At 35.9% G+C, this 20,846-nt stretch overlaps 1 protein-coding gene across 1 annotated transcript; it reads left to right on the top strand.

Annotated features, from left to right (window-relative positions):
* Positions 1 to 7,995: 7,995 nt before the first annotated feature.
* Positions 7,996 to 11,772, top strand: LOC590735 (toll-like receptor 3). Its single transcript, XM_030984204.1, has 2 exons — positions 7,996 to 8,308; positions 9,043 to 11,772. Exon 2 carries the CDS (start codon positions 9,066 to 9,068, stop codon positions 11,685 to 11,687), a length of 2,622 nt encoding a protein of 873 aa, XP_030840064.1. The 5' UTR covers positions 7,996 to 8,308; positions 9,043 to 9,065; the 3' UTR covers positions 11,688 to 11,772.
* Positions 11,773 to 20,846: the final 9,074 nt, after the last annotated feature.

The following is a 20,846-nucleotide window of genomic DNA, read 5'->3' as shown; positions in this document are numbered from 1 at the left end:
CGCTACACTTATGCATGCTGTTTAAAATAGATATGCTCCTAATAATATAATAAGTCTTTTTCAATACAACTTTGAGTTCCATCAGTATAATACTCGCTCATCAAATAATTTCCATTTTCCTATAGCAACATCTAATCTAATCCTGAATTCTTTTTAACATACTGGGCCACGAATCTGGAATAATCTTGATACTACTCTTTTTCATGTACAACTATTTCCTTTTATTTAAAGTTGAATTTAGAAAAATTATTATTAATACTTATGCTTAATCATGATTTTTTTTTAAATACATATCGTTTATTTTTTTGTATACAATGTGTTTTTATCTGACATGTACACACATTGTAATAATCTGGAGGCTTCCTATTTTCAAGTGTATACTTTTTGTTGTCCTCCTTTTCTTGGTCAAATGTGGTTATTTACGAATGTACAATCTGATGTTTTATTTGATGTTCAAGAATAAAATGAATTGAATTGAATTGAATTGAGATAGAAAGAGAGAGAGAGAGAGAGAGAGAGAGGAGAAATAGAGATGCACATTTTCAAGGCAAGAGGCTTTTTTTTAGAGCTCTATGCATTGTACCTAACCTTATACAATCTTATGGTTTTTATTACAATTAAAAAAAAGTCATTACTGAATGCTGTATTTTTCAACAGCCATCCATCCATCCCCTTTCATCTGTTGATTGCAATACAGAATCATTGCATTTTTATCCTCACTCACTCATTTTTATAAATTCTGTGTTGTTGTTCTCAGATTCTGTATTTTACACATACAAGTATTGTCATTAGTTCAATCGATGGGCTAAAGTATGAAAGCACCAAAAGCACAAGTTTGCCAAAATATTTGTAAATAAAAAGGTCTAGGATTAGATATATTTTCCTGGCAAATAGGGCAAATATGCATGGATGATTTTCCTGTCTGAAGTATCTACATTTTTGGTCATCAATGTGGAATATTTTGTTGTTACCCCAACTTATGGAATGATTTCGACAATTGAATTATTCCTAACAGATCTAGATAATAGTATACATGTATACGTATAGTATACATACACACTCATGACGACGGATAGTCAACCTGTTCGAAACGTCGAGCCACTCTCCCGCCACTCATCCTCTCCAAGCACTATAGTTCTCCTCAGAACTATAAGCTAAGAAAGATAACCAACAGTCTTTTTCAAGACTACACAAACAGTCCATTTCAGGACTACACACCTTCAAGAAAGATTACCGAGAGTTCTTTTCAGGACTCCTCAATCCTCTCTCTCTCTCTCTCTCTCTCTCTCACATGGTGCACTTGCAAGCCTACTGTATAGTATACATCAGGGGCGTACGCAGGAAGAATTTTTTGAAGGGGGGGTTTTAAAATATTTTGCTCCCGAAAATTTGAAAATCGCGCCGGCCGAAAAGTCGCTCAGTGGGGGGGGGGGGGGAGGGGGGGAGGGGGGGAGGGGGGGGGGGGGGAGGGGGGGGGGAGGGGGGGGGGGGGGTAAGCGGACACTTTTTTTTTTTTTTTTGGAGGTCAAAAAAAAATCGCAACGACTCAGCCAGCCGAAAAGTCGCTCAGTGGGGGGTAAGCGGACACATTTTTTTTTTTTTTTGGTCTCGAAATTTCATAATTTGACATTTTTTGTCGTTGGGGGGGGGTAAGGTCATCTTATTTAGGTTAGCCGTGGGTATAATTTTTTTTTTTTTTTTTTTTTTTTTTTTAAATAATAAAAAAAAAAAAAAAAAAAAAAAGGGAGGGTTTTAGGTTTTTTAGGGGGGGTTTACATACATAAAAATACCAAAGGGGGGGGGGGTTGAACCCCCAAATCCCCCCCCCCCTGCGTACGCCCCTGGTATACATGTACATTCTCAGATGTTATTTAATACAAATTTGCGAGTGTTTGTTTTGATTATACGTTTCATTAAAGTATTAGAGAAAGAAGACGATTCTTTGTACCGTTCTCATGTTTGAATCCTTATTTGAATTCTGTCCCCCCCCCCCCCCCCCCTACGTCAAAGAATCCGTGACGTATCTTTAAATTATTAGAGAAAGAAGACGATTCGTTGTACCGTTCTTGACTCCTAATCCTTGTCTGTATTGAGTTTTCCCGAAAATTTTAAACCTCTAATTTATTTAGCTGATATCATAGGAAGGTGAAACTTCGAGAAAATACAAATATTATAGTTGTAGTTTCTCTCGAAATCTTCACAGCGGAAATAAAGTCACAGTTCGTACGGGGAAAAACATTGCCGGCCGACCGACATAATACATGTACATCTCACCGACTTCAAACTTCCGCATTGATATAGTACACGATAGTACACAGCTGACCCGACACGGCAACATATCTATGCGTATCTTTCTTGCTCCCTCGACGAGACGACTCCACCCAACAACCTCCTCTCTCTTTTACTCCCACCCCTCCTCTTTCAGGCTCTTACCCCTCTTCTCTGCTCTTTTTCATCCCCCGTTTCTTTTGTTTTCTTTTTCTTTTTCTTCTCCCTATTCTCCGTTTCTTTCTTTTCTTTCTTTAATCCTCTCCTTCCTTTTTTTTCCTCTTTCTTTCTTCTCTTCTCTTTCCTTTCTTTTCCTTTCGCACCCCGCATCCCCGTTTAGCGACGCCCCTGGCTGTCCCCTACCCTAGCCCCCGCCGCGTACAGTCATGATTCAGTGGCAAAGCAATGGCCTCGTAACTGTGAGGCCCCAGGATGAAAACCGTGTCGATATGCTATATTAGTGCCCTTTTGTGAGGCATTAATCCTCATTACTGCCAGTTATGACTTAATTAGTTAATTTAGTTAATAAATATAGTAGCATACACATGCTTTAAAGGCGAGCAAAACAAACACTCGCCAATTAATATTCAATAAAATCTAATAATGTATACTATTATCTAGATCTATTAGGAATACATCATTGTTAAAATCATTCCATAAAATGGGGTAAAACCATTTAATCCACGTTTATGACCAACAGTGTATGTTGGTATATAGGCAAACAAGATGGTGGTTGTTTATATCCTCGTTTATGTTAATTATACAGTGAGTAAGCAGATTTTAAAAAACTGTCTGAAGTATCAATTTCGGTATGTTTATATGCAAACAGGATGATGTGTGTTTATAACATTGTTTATGTTAATTATACAGTGAGTAAGCATATTTTAAAAACTGTCTGAAGTATCGAATTCGGTATGTTTATAGGCAAACAGGATGATGGGTGTTTATAACATTGTTTATGTTAATTATACAGTGAGTAAGCACATTTTAAAAACTGTCTGAAGTATCAAATTCGGTATGTTTGTAGGCAAACAGGATGATGTGTGTTTATTACTCTGTTTACGTTAATTATACAGTTAGTAAGCAGATGTTAAATAATGTCACTAACCCTTCAACATACTTTTCCAATGGCTAATAATCAAATATTTATTAAAAAACAAAATATACCTAAAAGGAAAAGTCATAGGTCATTAGAGACTTGCAAGGGACTTTCAAGTTCTTTAGCGAAAGATCGTTTATTAATATGAGCTTTGTACAGATAAGTTTACATATACCAGTACTTTTAGACATGTATCTTTTGTGTATATACATAAATGATTTCAAAAATTCCTCTAGTATCTTATCTTTTATCCTTTTTTCTGATGATTCTAACATTATCTATTCACATCGTGACCCTCACACACTCTAAGATACTATCAGGGGCGTCGATCACGGGGGGACGGGGAGATACGTCCCCCCTCCATTTATTTTAGGGGGATCGTCCCAAAATACTGACTCAAGACTGCAACACAATTTTAGGCTTAGTAGGGCCCAAGAGTGCGCGTTTAAATGAATTAAAATGCAAACATATTCTCGCTCGGAAGCTACTCTATAATATTCTTCAAAATGTACAAGTAAATTTTGTTGAAAAGTGAGGTGTGAAGAAAGTATATTGCTTGAATTAATACTAGAGTTTTGCTAAGGAATATATTTTTTTAATACAAACAAACTTCTATCGGAATGGGGATCTGGCGCAGGCGGGTGGAGTATTTGGTCTCTCGGGGGAAGGGGGGCAGACATGTGCAGGATTTGATGCACACTGACGGTGGTCTAGTACTTAATTTAAACTGGGAATCTTGCTCAACAAGCCTAGCTTTTCTGAGATTCCCTTTTTCCCCTCACAGTTAAATCAAGCAATATAACATATTATGTCTTATTCTCAAACTTAAATGTACTCTGTAAACTTATTTTATTACGTACATTCATTTGTTCTATTATATACTGTAATACTATAGTGTTTATATGTCATTTTAATTTGTGGATATTTGAGTGGAAAATTAAATCAAATCAAATCAAAACGACTAGCATATTTTCCGCAAGCAATATTATGGAAATCTAATGATGGGATGCTGATTGTTTGGTTTCCGGGGGGGGGGGGGGGGGGGGAATCTCACATACCACGACATAGGGGGGGGGGGTGGGGAGGGGTATCGCTCTAATAGGTCACTTTTCCACAAACAATCTCTAAACATGGGTCCGTTTTTTTTATTCTCGGGTGTTTGCATGGCAAAAATACGAAATTGTGAAAAATGGGCTTTACTTCGAAAAAAATCCTTAAAAATTTCCCTTAGAAATGGGTAGGGGTTTCGAGGCTTGAGCGGCACGTCCCGTCCAAACTATATCTAATTAGGCCCGGTCACACATACATATTGCTCTGGTTGTCTCATTTCCGCCAGCAAAAACATAGCTAGTTCGCCGTCTATAGAACGTATATAGCAGACGTCAATCGGCGGATCGGACGACACTTGATAGTGATTTTGTATGTGAGATTGCTTTGCTAAATATAAAATACAAGAACCTTTTCCATATCTTTAAACTATCATTGATATCTGATAATTTAACAGTTAGTGAAATAAACCTAACAAACTACATAATACCATGAAATACTTGACTGAAAGTAGGGGAGTTTGATGTGGTGCACAATTGCACCCTTATGTTAATAATTGAATAGTCCATGTTTTTGCTTACCTCGGCAAAATGTTTGCTTTTACTAAATGGAAAAATTACGGTGGGGGATTGGCTGAAGTGGACATAATGAACCAAGCAGAACTGATTTATGATAATTCATGCTTCTTATCCTTTGTGTGCTTGACCTATAATCTTACAATCGCGTGGTAAAGTGAGTCCAAACTTCGACTTGTTGTACATGTGTTATATAGGCAATGACGAGCTTGCAACCTATTTTGATGAAATTACGGTGGGTGAACTTTCAAAAGTCAATGGGACATGAGGGTTCCAATGGACGAGCTAGTGATAACGTACGTCGGGGTGGATGTGCTTTTCGTTTAAACAAAAAATCCATAGGCTAACATGCATGTTAGGCCGCTGGACTCTGCCGATAGGGGGCGTTCTCAAATGAGACTAAACGGAGCTATATGGGGGACGCATGGGGGACGCTCGGCCAGCGCTTTGGAAATTTGCAATTTTGGCCAGTGCGTTGTCGTTGGTTTGGTATGGTATGGTATATTTTATTTATTCACGGTTAAAAACATAATACAATTGTGCCCGCATTCAGCAAAAGCTGTTTTTCAGCGAAGCCGTGATTACATATGACAAAATATAAGACAATGAAAATACAATTTACAAGCAAATATGCAAGTTATAATAAGTGAACATATTTACAGAAATTTAAGTACAAAATAGAATCATAGTGATAAAGTGAGGGGGAAAAAATATATATCTACGAGTTGAAAGAAGACAGTGAGCAAATATCTTGAATTTTACTTATCTCAATGTTGTAAGATTTAAAAACATTTATTATTCTGATATCGTTGGGTAGGGAATTAAACAGTTTTGATGCATGGTATAATGGACTATATGTTGAAGAAAATTTGTGTGAGGTCTTGGAAGGGGGATTTGTGAATTTGCATAACGGAACATATAGCCTACATTAGTATCAAATTGGATCAATGACGATAAAACAGGTGGACCAAGATTATGTAACAACTTAAATACAGTAACTAAAGCCTGTTTGACACAGTTTTCTTTTAGCATGTCAATTTCAAGGGTTTTATAAAAAAATTCAGTGTGATATCTACTATTCACTCCAAGTACAGATCTCAAACACCTATTTTGTAGAGTTTGAAGTTGTTTTAACCGAGTTTCTCTACCGTTCATCCAAATCGTGCTGCAATAAGCGAAATGAGGCTGAATTAGGGTTTTGTACAGTATTAATGCTATCTTTTCATCTGTGAATTGTCTCATTCGCTTTAGTGCAAAATACACCTTTAAAACCTTTTTCTTTACATGGTCTATTTGTGGGTTCCATGAGAAATAGCAATCAAGCAAAATCCCAAGATATTTGCATTCCATTACTCTAAGTAATTTTTTGTTATTCAGACGAATATCAACATTACAGAAACGACTCAAATTCGACTTTGAGCCGGTTAGCATGACCTGACATTTGTCAACGTTAAGCAACAATTCATTATTTGAAGACCATGTCGTCCCTGATTTCAAATCACTATTGATTACTTTCTCTAATATCTTTGGGTCTTTTGATGCAAAATACATGCAAGTGTCATTCGCATACAGAGAAAGGGAACATTTGTTTATTGATTTATATAAATCATTAAGAGTGATAATAAACATCAATGGCCCAAGGATACTTCCTTGGGGCACTCCGCTTGTTACTTTCCTGCTCTGTGACCTGCTACCGTCTACCAAAGTGCATTGTTCCCTATCATGGAAATAATCCTGAAACCAACATATTGAACGTTGATCAAAACCATAATATCTTAGCTTTTTAAGCAAAATCTCAAATGATACAAAATCGAACGCTTTCTAAGTTACAATACCTACTACATACCCATTGTCTAATTTTTTACAAACATCTTCTGTGAGAGATAAGAGTGCAGTCAAGGTCGAATGTTTCGGGCGGAAGCCGTGTTGGTTATGACATAATAGTTCATTCTATGAAAGGTAATCATACACTTGATTAAACACAAGTTTTTCCAGCACTTTAGATAATACAGGTAAGACCGATATTGGCCTATAGTTACAGGGATTAGCTCTATCACCACCTTTGTGATATGCGTCACCCGGGCCTTTTTCCAGGCACAAGGAATTTTCCCCTTTCTTAATGATGCATTGATGATATGAGTAAGCGGTTTAACAATGTATTCAATAGAATCTTTTACGAAACTGAATGGTATTTGATCGAGGCCAGTGGCCTTATTCCTTGCAATATCATGAATACATTTCAAAACCTCGTTATCTGTTATCTCTTTTAACTTAAATGTTGAGTTTACTTGGGTCATATACTGATCCATATTACCACCAAATATTTTGGTTCCCTTCCGTTAAGATGGTAAATCTACAAAATGGTCATTCAAACATGATGCAATATATTTTGATCCTGTTATTTCTTTATTGTCTATAATTATCTTTTGAAAACCGCTATCATTGACTTTTTTTAGGTATGATACGTCTCAATGATTTCCACATTGCATTTAATTTACCTTCATTATTCGAAATGCTTTCCGAAACGTATCTCTTTTTAGATTCCCTAATCATTGATGTGACATAATTTCTTAGTTGTTTATACACCACCCAGTCATTCGATGACCCTGATCCTTTCGCATTTCTTTTCATTCGATCTCTTTCTCGCATTCTACTTCAAATTTCATTATTCATCCATGGTGAATCTTTATGACGAATTCTGTTTCTTCTTAATGGAGCATGTTTATTTAAAACTAAATTGAACTTAGAGCTCCATTTTTCAAAAGGACTGATTGGACCAGGGTCAGAAAGTACATCATCCCAATGAACTTTACAGAGATCCAATTTAAATTGAGCTAAATCAAATCTTTTCGTATTACGACTTTACATGTACTTATGATGTTTCATAAGAATGGAAGTTTTGGGATGAGCATGCGCAGATCGATTTTCATCTCAAGTTACCATCCTCTTTGCCTTCCGTCGTTTTTTGCAAAAGCGCACTTAGTGCGCTTTTGCAAACTACTGGACGGAGGCATTAATGAAACCTTAGTGGATGCTTATAGTTTCGCTTTACAAAGTGATGACTATAAAAGACACTTCAGTTATTATATACCATCATATTTAGATGATCTCTTTCTCACCTCGTCGAGGATATACATTAAAACGTGAATAGTTTGGAGCGCATGTTCAGAACCATATCAAATTTACAAACCAACCATTCATTGCGAAGGATCTTATTTTGGAGCGCATGTTCAGCACCATATTTAATTTACAAACCAACCATCCATTGCGAGGGATCTTACTCTGGAGCGTCAAACTACTGGGGTCGTGCAAAGTTAAGGTAAAATGCTTAAAAGTTTTCTTCTCCAGTTTTGCTCTATAATTGTGTCGCCTCGTTTGATAATACGTTGTGTGGTCAGCTCATGAAGTTAAAGTTATCCAAAGTAAACTTGAAATTGCAGCCTGAAAAATATCTCATATGAACCTAAACAAAACGACAAAATTTCGTTTACGAAGATATTTAAGTGTTAGTATTAGTAGCAAGTATAGAGGCAGTACTAGTAGCAATATAGTACTCGTATAGTAGTAGCAGCAGTTATTATTATTAGATGTAGCAGCAGTAGAAGTAGTAGTAGTAGTAGTAGTAGTAGCAGTAGTATTAGCAGCAGCAGTAGTAGTAATAGAAGTAGTAGTAGTAGTAGTAGTAGTAGTAGTAGTAGTAGTAGTAGTAATATTAGTAGAAGCAGTAGTAGTAGAAGTAGTAGTAGTAGTAGTAGTAGTAGTATAAGATGATGATAAAGAAGAAGAAGACAACATGCATGAGGCTCTTCTACCAACGTTACCAGCGTTTCACAAATTCAGAAAAATATGATTCCTGCATGCTACATTAATCTGTCGTGGGTGACAACATGCATGAGGCTCTTCTACCAACGTTACCAGCGTTTCACAAATTCAGAAAAATATTATTCCTGCATGCTACATTAATCTGTCGTGGGTGCTATCGCTTAAAAAGCAAACAAACACAAGATATAACAACTTAGTGAGATAAATTGAACCTATATGTTTTTCTTTCAGACGGAAATCCAAAATCAGGCATTATGGCTTTCGAACACCGTGTTCTTCTTCCATTGATCATCTTCTTCTGTATCCGAACCCTGCATGGAGGTACTGTTCCCATAACACCGTGGGATCTGAAGAGATCGCTCTGTCGCGAGGACGTTAAGCTGAAGGAAACTGATTGTGATGGCAGAAATTTGGATTCTGTCCCTCAAAATCTTCCTGAAAACACTGAAGTTCTGAGGCTGAGTTCCAACAAACTCACCTCTCTCTTAAACTCTTCGTTTAAAAGATACCCTCGCATTACCATATTGGATATTTCCAGGAACAACATCAGGAAGATTGAATCTAGGACTTTTTACCCTCTTAAAGAATTGCAGGCTTTAAATTTATCTTTCAACTTTGATTTTGTGCTTCCCGACACAGAGCTCTTCAGGTGGGCTAAGAAGCTGTCTTTTCTAGATTTAAGCCAATCAAATTTGAAATCACTCCCCAACGATACGCTAAAATGGAGCCCAGATTTAGAAAGTGTATACCTTGAAAAAAACGATCTTACTTTCATTAACATCAGTAGTTGTGGCAGGGTTGAGCGTGTTTACTTGCGTGAAAATAATCTTGCGCACATCACCCCGGAAACTTTCGAATTTTCATGTCACAGTGAGACTTTGGATCTAACTAATAACTCTATATCATCAGTCGATCCCAATGTGATCGCATCATTGAATGTCAGCTCACTGTGGGTCGGGATCATTCCTTTGTCATTCAAGTTGTTGAGAAATATATTCATTGGCATCTCACGGTCGACTATAGAGCAATTTCATCTCCGGTTTTGCTCGACTATTAGTGAAATTCCAACAGATTTCTTTGATACGCTGCAGGGTCATTCTCTTTCAGTGCTTGACATCTCTAACAACGAAATACACGCCCTCTATCCATTCGTCTTCTCGAACTTGACGCGTACCAGACTACTTGATATCAGTTACAACTATATCGAAACGATCGAACCAGATTTTTTTGAAAACATGCAGGATATCAGGGTTTTGAAATTGGAAAATAATTTAATAAAATCTGTAAACACCTACCAGCGTCTATGGAAAATAGACTTAACTGAGTTGGATCTCTCTCGTAATCGTTTGGGTAAAGTTTCCCCATTCGCTTTTCTCGGTTTGCAAAATCTAACGGTTTTAGACATGCACTTAAACATAGATCTTTCAATCGTGGAAAGGAGGTCATTTATGGGACTAAAACAAATTGAAACTATCAATTTGTCACAATGTAATATCTTTGAAATAGACTTGGTCACTCCGAGCTTAATATCTCTTTTCCTTAACAATAACCCTATTTTGTTTTGTATGATTCTCTATCCCTTCAAAAGTCTACAATCACTTGTGCATTTGAACATAAGAAAGACATTGCTTGAGAAATTTAGAGTTCCGGGAAATATCTCTGTTTTCGATGGACTGGTTAGTCTGACGACATTGGATCTGAGTGAAAATTCAATCGGCTCAATATATGATTGGGGAGGTTATTTATCATTTAAACCACTGTCTGCTCTACAAAATCTCAGTTTGGAAGACTGTCAAATATCATTGCTTCATCCATTAGCCTTTGAGGCGTTGAAATTCCTTCGGGTGCTGAACTTAAGGGGAAACAATATAAAACAACTTCCTATTGACATATTCAAACATTTTGGACAAATTACAAATATTGATCTCCATGATAACCGTTTGACATACCTCGATAAAAACCTGTTTCTGAACAATAGCAGGCTGACAACACTTTTGTTATCAGAAAACAAATTAACAAGACTTAACCAAAGTACTTTCAAACTGATTGGGCCTTCTCATACATCTGTCGATCTTTCAGGGAACCCACTTGAATGCAATTGTGAACTAAGTTGGCTTCTTGCCTGGATTAGAGGACCACTTTTACTCATGAACAAGAATATAACTATTTGTTCGTCAGCGTCTTTAGAGCCTCTTCGCGAGAAACCGCTGTTTGATTTTGACTCCAAAACGCTTTGTAGCCCCAACATTGCCCTCTATTCTTTGATTTCCCTTGTCATCATGTCCTTCGTGGTCATCGTCGTACTCGTTCATCACAATCGATGGCAGTTGAGGCACAAACTCTTTCTCTTGAAATTAGCGGCCATTGGGTATAAAGAGATGCGAGACGCTCGAGACCACAATGATTATGAGTTCGACATGAATATCATCTTTTACGACGATGACGAAGAGTGGGTTCCCGAACATCTTCTACCAACTCTCGAAGAAAGACTCCCGCAGTTTAAGAGGAACGTCTTTGGTGACAAAGACCTAGTGCCAGGTATGCATTACTTGGATTCCATTGACTACGTGGTGAGGCGGAGTTACAAGACCGTCATTCTACTAAGCAGAGCCGCCGTGCGCGATCGCTGGTTCATGCTCAAGTTCCGCACCGCGATGGACCATGTGAGTGACACCCAGACTGAGTTCGTGGTCGCGGTCTTCATCGAAGACATCCCAGATGATGAGATACCTTTCTTGGCGAGGTTGTATCTCAGTGACGGCAGACCCTACCTCTATTGGACTGAGGACGTGAGGGGACAGGAATATTTCTTTGATGAATTGACGAAATATCTAACGATTAATCTCAAAACCACTGAATTGATCCCTAACGAGTAGAAGAATGTGACAATATGACTATGTGGTCGTCAGGGTAAGCAGGGGTAGCCTCAATATCCTTATGAGCTGAAATGTTAAAAATATTTTTTTAAAAGGATGGAATTTTTTGGAGAGTGCAACGATCATAATATTTTTGAGCAATTCCTTTTCCTAGATATCTCGTCTTTGATAAATGCGAGAAATAGCATATTTAACATTTCCGTATGGTTGCAAATGTATCATCAGATTAAATCAATGTTTTCTACTACGACATCGTCTAACACATTGTCGTACGAGGCTTATCGCTGTTGGTCTGCGACAGTGACTTAAACAGACTAAGTAATCCTAGCTGTATTGCAATGATTATGTACGTTTTTACTATTTCAAATTTACTCGAACGCACCTTGAAAAGTAGAATCACAAATGAAACATTTCATTTATTTCAAGGCATTTTGATGAATCTTTTTACTCTTGATTTTTATAAGCGGTTTAAGACAGGATTATATGAACAATGACAGTCGCCTCGTTTTATTAATACAAACATGTCCCTTCAAATGTTACGTAACGCGTATTGGGATGTTTAATAACCCTCTCGTATGTATACAATATTTATTGGAACTTTAATCTTGGCCTCATGAATATATCACTAGAAGTAAAACAATATTCAGTATTGTAAAATTACAATGTTTTATTTTTATATATGTAAAGTATATAATGAAATAAGAATGACAATTATTATAATATTAATAATAATAATAATAATAATAATAATTATATATTTTATAACCTAGGGTAACCCAATCAGTATTAATATTATTCTCCCTTAGGGCCCTGTAATCATGTTATAACCCCGGCTTTAGCCGAGCTACCATGACAATTAAGGCGCGCAATCATTAAAGGAATTGTAGTAAAATTAATGTATGAATTAGTGTTCGAAATAATGCATGAATTAATGAATGAATTAATGTATGAATTAATGTATAAATTAATGTATGAATCGATGTATAAATTAATGTATGAATGAATGGATAAATGTTTAATGAAATGATATATCTTGTTCACGCACTGTAGCTTCGTTAGTATCAATATTTCATTTTATGTGTCCATATGCTCCATATAAGGGTTGTCGTAGTAGACGGATAGCTCTGGATTACAGTATATGCAAACCTTATCATTGATGATTAATATTAATATTGTTAAAGGTAAAGACCAGTATTGGAAACGCCCCAATTTCAAAAAATGAAATGGAAGCTCTTATTACCAATCATGTGAAAGAATATGTTTTGACTAATACATGATGATAAAAAATTTGCCGGGAAACCGCCTACTAATTCATATATTTGGTAATTTTTTTCTCTCATGGTCTGTGAGAGATATATATGGTAGTCCCATATACATCTTTCTGTGTATAGTGCTTGTAACTTTACGAAGAATGGGTCAAATTTCTTATCATTTTGATGATTCCAGAACCTTGCAGATGCTAGATGCTAGATGATCAACCTTTTCTGATCGATTCCACAACGTTTCTTTCACAATGCAATCGCATGACCATAACTGGTCTTTACCTTTAAAACTTAACAATATATGTTTGAGAGAGATAACATATTTTCTTAAGCTGGCGAATGAAATTGATTAATGATGTGTAAATTGCAAATTAATGTAAGGTAATAAAACGTTATTAAGAGGATATCGCTTATACATGTTGTTCATTCTGAAACCTGTTCTCGGTATGTGTGTGTGTGTGTGTGTGTGTGTGTGTGTGCGCGCGCGTGTGCCTGTGTGTGTGTGTATGTATATGTGTGAGAGAAAAAGAGAGAGAGAGAAAGAAAGAGAAAGTAAGAGGGTGAGAGAGAGAGAGAGAGAGAAGGAGAAAGAGAAAGAGAAGAGAAATCGAGGAAGTAAGAGAAAAAAGACCGAGAGAGAGAAAGAGAGGATGTGTGTGCGCGTGTATGCTTGTGTATGACCTGTGTGCAAAGAGATACTTGATAGGGATATAATTGTCAGTATATTTGAAGGTGGTTGAAAAATTAATTATTTGAAAAAACGATTCCCTTGAGATCCTGATGGGTAAATCTAGATAGATGTGGTAACAATTTTTTAAAACGAATTATAGAATTAGTGATTGCGGGATCTCTTTATCACTAAATGAAATTCTACGAATGGAAATGTCTTGTTCTGTACCTTACAGTATTCCCCTTAATAGAAAATCAATTGATATAAAATGGATGAGTGCAAGAAGGTAATAGATTACAGCTTCCTAAATGCATCTTAGAGGAGTTAGCTTGCTGTTATTATATAGTATTTGAAAACAATACTGTTTTAAAGAGTGTGGTAACGTAACAATGAAGAATCATGAGAAATTGTCTCCAGATACGAATACCCGAGTTTCGATTAGTTTCACTTCTTTAAGTATCTTGACTATTGAATTGATGATATTAAATGGTTTCATGTAGGCTGTATGCATGTCCAAAGGTTATATACTTTCCGAGGTTCGTTCTCCCTGTACGTTTCTTGTATTCGGTACTGCTTTTCCTCTACGCCCTTTACTGAACATTAATTAGACTGTATAAGCTTTACTTTTTATTAAGGCTCCTCACATTTTACATGGTTTTTAAATTGCCCTGTCATATCTACACTTCCCTCGTAACATCTTGATGTTTACCATATATTATACTTCAAATAATAATAATAATAATAATGGTGGCTTTCTTATAAAGCGCACCAGGTCCGTCAGGCATGACGCTCATGGCGCTATACATGCAAATCCATATACGAATACACAAGAAGGTACAATATTTCTATACAATATTAACATATTGAACCTAAGGCATTAAGCTAGAGGAAATATGAAATACAAACTTATGAATATATAACGAGAGGAACAAGAACAAGAAGTAAACAGAATCGTTGCACTATTCAGCACCGGTAATTCTTTTAATATATTGTTTTAATGATTATTATTATTCCTATTACTATTGCTATTATTATAACGAGGACAATTAGTATTATTATTGTAAAAAATATATGTATTTTATTTAAATCTTTATTCTATTTGTAGGCTATAATGTGTGTTGCATACATCTTTTTATGGAAATATGAAGTTTCTGAACTAAACTTTATCTTGAAACTTGATTTAAAACCAAAAAAAAAATCTATAACTCAAAGGTATTTCTTCCTACAACTTTTCTTTTGTGATTCCAAGTCTGTGGTACATCTATTATATAAGAGCTTATTCATTAACATACTCCAGTACGTACTCTGTAATCATCATCACAACATTTTCTGACTGTACACCCTGTAAACATGAATACACACGGAAACATCTCCTTCATGGCATCACTTCCTGCTCTGTGGAATTCTCAACCCATTACCATTAGACAAATATTTTCTCTCGATACTTTTAAGAAAGCCCTTAGAACCTATCATTTCTTACATTGATTGATCATTGGTTGCCTTTTAATTCATATTTCATGCAAACTTTACAAAGTATAATACATTTTATACAACATTAACGTTTCCTTAAGTAATATGGAAATAAATAAATCTAAATCATAGTTATCAATAACAAGAAAGTATGTTCTGTATTAATACGGAAATGAAAAGTACACCTACTTAAAAGCCAGGCTTGTTGCGTGTAGGTTCAATGAATTAAACTATATAGACAAACCCAGAATATATATACACTAGACTGAGACAAAAAGATGAATGAAAAAAATACAACATGTTAGTTAAAAGTGGAAAAGAGAGAGAGAGAGAGAGAGAGAGAGACAGAGAGAGATGGGGGAGGGGGACGACACAAGGATAGATGGATGGATAGGTGGGTAGATGGATAAAGAGAGAGAGAGAGAGAGAGAGAGAGGGGGAGAGAGAGAGGGGTGGGGGGAGGCAGAGATATGAAGCGAGAAATAAAGCGAAGAAGAAAGATAGTAGTAGTATAATGTAAGATGGGACTGATAAATTCTCTAGAAATGTTAGGCATGGGTGCGAGATGGAAAAGCGAACATCTATGAAATAACAAAAGTAAAAATAACAAACGGTTGTTTATTTCAGTCATTTGTCGTATTGCTGGAGACAAATTACGTTTAAATGCATTTCTGAAACCGTATTAAGTGGGTCTCTCTTTAAAATTATCTGGGAAGGGAACTCCAAAGTCTGTGTTCTGTAAAAGTAAAACAAAATATTCGCAAGTTGGGTTCTCATTTTTGAAAGGTGATAGGAGCCCGCTCAAATAGTGGGGTAGCTGTGTAATTCGATATTTTCCCTTAAAGGTAAAGACCAGTTATGGTCAAGCGATTGCATTGTGAAAGAAACGTTGTGGAATCGATCAGAAAAGGTTGATCATCAAGCATCTAGCATCTGCAAGGTTCTGGAATCATCAAAATGTTAAGAAATTTGGCCCATTCTTCGTAAAGTTACAAGCACTATACACAGAAAGATGTATATGGGACTACCCTATATCCATATGGAAACGTTGTATCATCCGCTCAATCTGACTTGCGTGCATAGAACAAATAAGCATTTTTCCATGAAAAAGTGAAGTTTTCTCAAATGTGCGTTTCTTTCCAGCATTGGGGCGCCCGGAAGTCACTCGGGTAACATTTCATAAAGTATAATATAAAAAGCCCATATGCAAATTTTCTGTACTTTCGTCGGAAAAAATACATTTATCCAGCACAATGTCGTCTCTTTTTGCGTTGAAGAATAACAAATAGCGAGTTTCAATCACACTTTGGCCGCTCTCGCAAGCTCTCACTCGTTTGTTGTTGTATTGTATTTATTTTCCAATCATATTAAAAAGACAAATAACATATGACATAAAACGAAATGAAACATAACAGAATTAAAAAAAAAAAAATTACATGTGTATATAGATTGCTTAAAAATGATTGGCTGGATTGCCCGTTCAGTGTCATAAAAATATATGACACTGTTCTTCCTGGGGGTCCAGCGACTTTGGGGCAAGCGGTTAATGAAAATACTAATCGTTAGCTTTCTTCTGGCATTAAACTTGTTTTGATTGATTGTATAATTATGTCGGAATAAAGGAAACAAAAAGGCCCGACCAATAACTTATCAGCGCCTGAATTGACCTTTTGACATTGAATTCCCTGATGCAAGCGCACTAATGAGGTCATCTTCGCTAAATCGGTGTCTTTTATCGTAAAATGCAACACTTTCACAATGTTTATACATCTTTTTTAATTATTAGTAAGATATAATATATTTGTTCTGATATCACTGAAGTTTTGGGTTTTATTTAATGAGTAATTTTAAAATAAGAGCCATTTTACTGTTTTAATTTACTGGATCGTACCATTAAAGTCGCAGGGTAGAAAGATGCATTTCCAACCGCGCCAAATTTAATTTACGTTCCGACATTCTGTTAAATGGGTTCGTGTTGTTAAGAATCCACTGCTTTCTGCTCCAACAAACGTTCACATGCGGAGTCGTTTATCAACTAAATTATTCAAATTTATGGATGCTTCCTAGCTTCCCAGGTGTTTGTGTTGCTGTTGAAGCATTTTATTCACCTGCTATCATTCTTTGTACTCCAATTGCCAGAACGCAAATTTCATTTTGGTTTTATAGTTTCATCGGAGTCGTTTATCAACTATGTATTCAAATTTATGAATGCTTCCTCCCCAGGTGTTTGTGATGTTTAATGCATTTCATTCACCTATTATTATTCTTTGTACTCCAATTGTTAGAATACAAAATGCATTTTGGTTTTATTGTTTATTAAATGCAATAAGTTTAGTCAATAAAAGAGTATGTTTTGCACAATAAAAACAATGTGTGTCCCTATTGTACAATGTGATGTGTCCCCCTCATTTTGTAATAGTTAATTTACCCATTCACATAATGGAACTACCTGCCGGATGAAGCCAGTGGCATGTGACCCCTGAGCACTCAACACCGTGTGGGAGTCAGTTTGTGGTCAAATTCTTTTATGAGACAAACACAAGCAAACGTTTCCATATGCTCACAAACCATGAGAGAAACAAATTTACCAAATATATGAATTAGTAGGCGGTTTCCCGGCAATTTTTTTATCATCATGTATTAGTCAAAACATATTCTTTCACATGATTGGTAATGAGAGCTTCCATTTCATTTTTTGAAATTAGGGCGTTTCCAAAAAAAAACATATTCTTTCACATGATTGGTAATGAGAGCTTCCATTTCATTTTTTGAAATTGGGGCTTTCCAATACTGGTCTTTACCTTTAACATTGCTAAAATAACTTCCGTTACTCATTTCTACTGATCGACAGCATAAATAATAATAATAATAATTATCCTTGCCTATATAGCGCCTAACACTTACTTTATCAGAAGTCTCTAAGCGCTCTACATAATGCAGCATAATTACCCTGGCTTTAGCAGTGCAGCTGTTACGCGCGCTGCGTTTCAAGGAATAAATTCCTACCAGGTACCCATTTACTTCACCTGGGTGGAGTGTGGTAAATGTAGATCAAAGGACAGTAGTGCGGCGGCGGGACTCGAACCGCGGACCTTGTGATCGACAGTCCGGCGACGTATCCACTCAACCACAACACCTCTACATAAATATCCTCATATGAAAACAGTTCACGTATCTGTACAATTTTGTTCGAGTAAGAGAGTGCATCTGTATGTGCTCGAGAGTCTAAATGATTTATATATTTTGTTTAAATTCTGAAGAAGTATTAAAGATTCTGTCCAATAACGAGCATGCATCGTTGCCCCAGGCTAAAATTTCGTAGTATAAGAAAAAACAAATTTAAAGTAGAGTATAAATTCAATAATATGTGTGACCGAAAAAGTACTTTCAAAAGTATTCCGATATTTCTGGAATATTTTTTACACATGTTATCAATATGTGTTTTCCATGATAACCTTTTTGTAGTAGAAACCCTTTCAATAACAGTGATATCAATTAAGAATAATATTTTTCTAGTTAATTAAACTTTTATATTACTAAACAATATATATTTAGTTTTCAATAAATTAAGTGATAATTTAATAGTATAGTTCTGATCCAATGTGTTATATCTTTCATTTACATATTAATTGTTGTGGGTAAAATCACAGGTTCTCTGTGTGAAAAGAAACTATTTTATTTCTATTCTTTTGACAGGGTAGCCCATTCACCAACAAGGAGTGGTCTTCCATGGGGCCCCGAATGAACATATTTACATCGTTTATAACATTTATACAGAACAGTAACAAAAATAATACTCGTTTGCAAAATAAACATATATCATTAACCTAGTAAACAGTAATGTCAATAGGAAAGCATTAATTAAGTCGCAGTTATGTGAATAAGTCATGTTAATATTACAGAACATGCACGTAGTGTATGTTCGGCTGAGCAATTCACAAATTACAACTTTGTTGAAACAATCTCTTAAATGAATTGACAGAGGAAGCCGTTCTCAACGAATTATCTAGCTTATTCCATTCAAATATGGAAGAAACAATTGGGCTACACTTGTTACAATCAGTGTGAAATCTAGGCACACGTAAACATCCACTGTCTATTTGCCTTGTATGATGCTCATGCACATCATTAGGATGGATTAAGCCTACCTGAAGGTAAGAAGGTGCTAAGTTATGAACGTATTTATATATCATCATAACGCGACTTAACTCAAACCGCTTGTCTAGTGTCATCCATTTCAGACTTGTGAACAAATCAGCCGACGGTGTGTCATATGTCTTGTTCAATATTATTCTTGCGGCCCTCTTTTGAATTTTTTGCAGCTTAGTTGTATGAGATTGAAATCTGTTCGACCATACAACAGAGCAGTTATCTAATCGTGGCAACACTAGACTGTTATAAAGTAACTTTAAGGATTTTTGAGGCAAAAAAAACTCTTTGCTCTCTTTATCATGCTAATGTTTTTCTGGGTAAGTTTACTTACGCTTTCGATTTGTTTAGACCATTTCAATTCTTCATCTATCAAAAGTCCTAAGCATTTGGTGAATTGAACTCTTTTGATCAAATTGCCGTTTAATGAAATGGTGAAAGATTCAATTTTCTTGAGATTAGCAGGAGAGCCTATTAACATGACACAAGTTTTTTCAGTGTTAAGAACAAGACGATTTTCCTTAATCCATGCCATGACTCTGTTTAATGCAACAGTTAATTTTTCTTCCACAACAGTTGCATCATTTGCACTGACGGTAAGTGTCGTATCGTACATACATATCTATGATACCTTCAGGAGTGCATTCAGGTAGACTATTAACATATATTGAAAATAAGAGGGGACCAAGAATTGAACCTTGTGGCACACCTAATTTGATGGTTGATGGATGCGACTTGGCTCCTTTGAATTGGGTCACTTGTTGTCGATCCCTTAAATATGATTTGAACCAATAAATAGTCCTATTACTACAACCTATACAAGCTAGTTTATGTAGAAGTAGCTCATGATCAACAGTATCAAAAGCCTTACGAAGATCTATGAAGGCAACTCCAGAAATTTATTTGTTATCAATATTCAACGACCATTGATTTACAAGTTTTGCAAGGGCAGTAGCTGTTGAATGTTTAGGTCTAAAACCAGACTGATTAGGGTGTAATAATTTATTCTCGTCCAAGAATTCACTGAGTTGTTGGTGGACGGCCCTTTCTATAATTTTACTCACGATAGGTAATATTGAAATGGGGCGGTAATTATTCAAGGAAGAAATATCTCCAGATTTGAATATTGGTACTACCCGAGCCTTTTTCCATTCACGTGGAACAACCCCTGTAGACAGGGGTTTGTTGATGATATCACAAAGAGACTCTGCGATAACATTCTTTGTCATCTTTAAAAGTTTACAGCTGATGTGATCTTCACCAGTTGCTTTATCTATACTCAAATTATCAATCTGTTTCAATACAAAATCCTCAGTAATCAAATTCAAATTAAATTGCGAATGAGTTGGACCATATCAGAATCGTATGCAAAGAGAATAATAGACAAAATATTTGATGACCTGTAGAAGTAATTGATATATCTATAATATACAGTAGTGGGCCTAGAATTGAGCCCTGAGGTACACCGCGGTCAATAGAATTAATACCTGCGATTACTACATATTGTTTTATATTGTGGAGGTAGTTCTTAAACCACTCCAAGGCTTTCCTCTTATTCCATAGTTTGAGTTTGAGTTATCCAAGGCTGGATTCCAACCTCACTTTTGG

This window comes from Strongylocentrotus purpuratus, unplaced genomic scaffold, assembly GCF_000002235.5.
Source record: "Strongylocentrotus purpuratus isolate Spur 01 unplaced genomic scaffold, Spur_5.0 spur5_scaffold_14, whole genome shotgun sequence".
NCBI lineage: Eukaryota > Metazoa > Echinodermata > Echinoidea > Camarodonta > Strongylocentrotidae > Strongylocentrotus > Strongylocentrotus purpuratus.
This window is presented reverse-complemented; position numbering and strand designations above follow the sequence as displayed.

Coding starts and splice junctions, on each gene's coding strand:
- LOC590735 (XM_030984204.1), top strand. CDS start 9,066: ATGGCTTTCGAACACCGTGTTCTTCTTCCATTGATCATCTTCTTCTGT.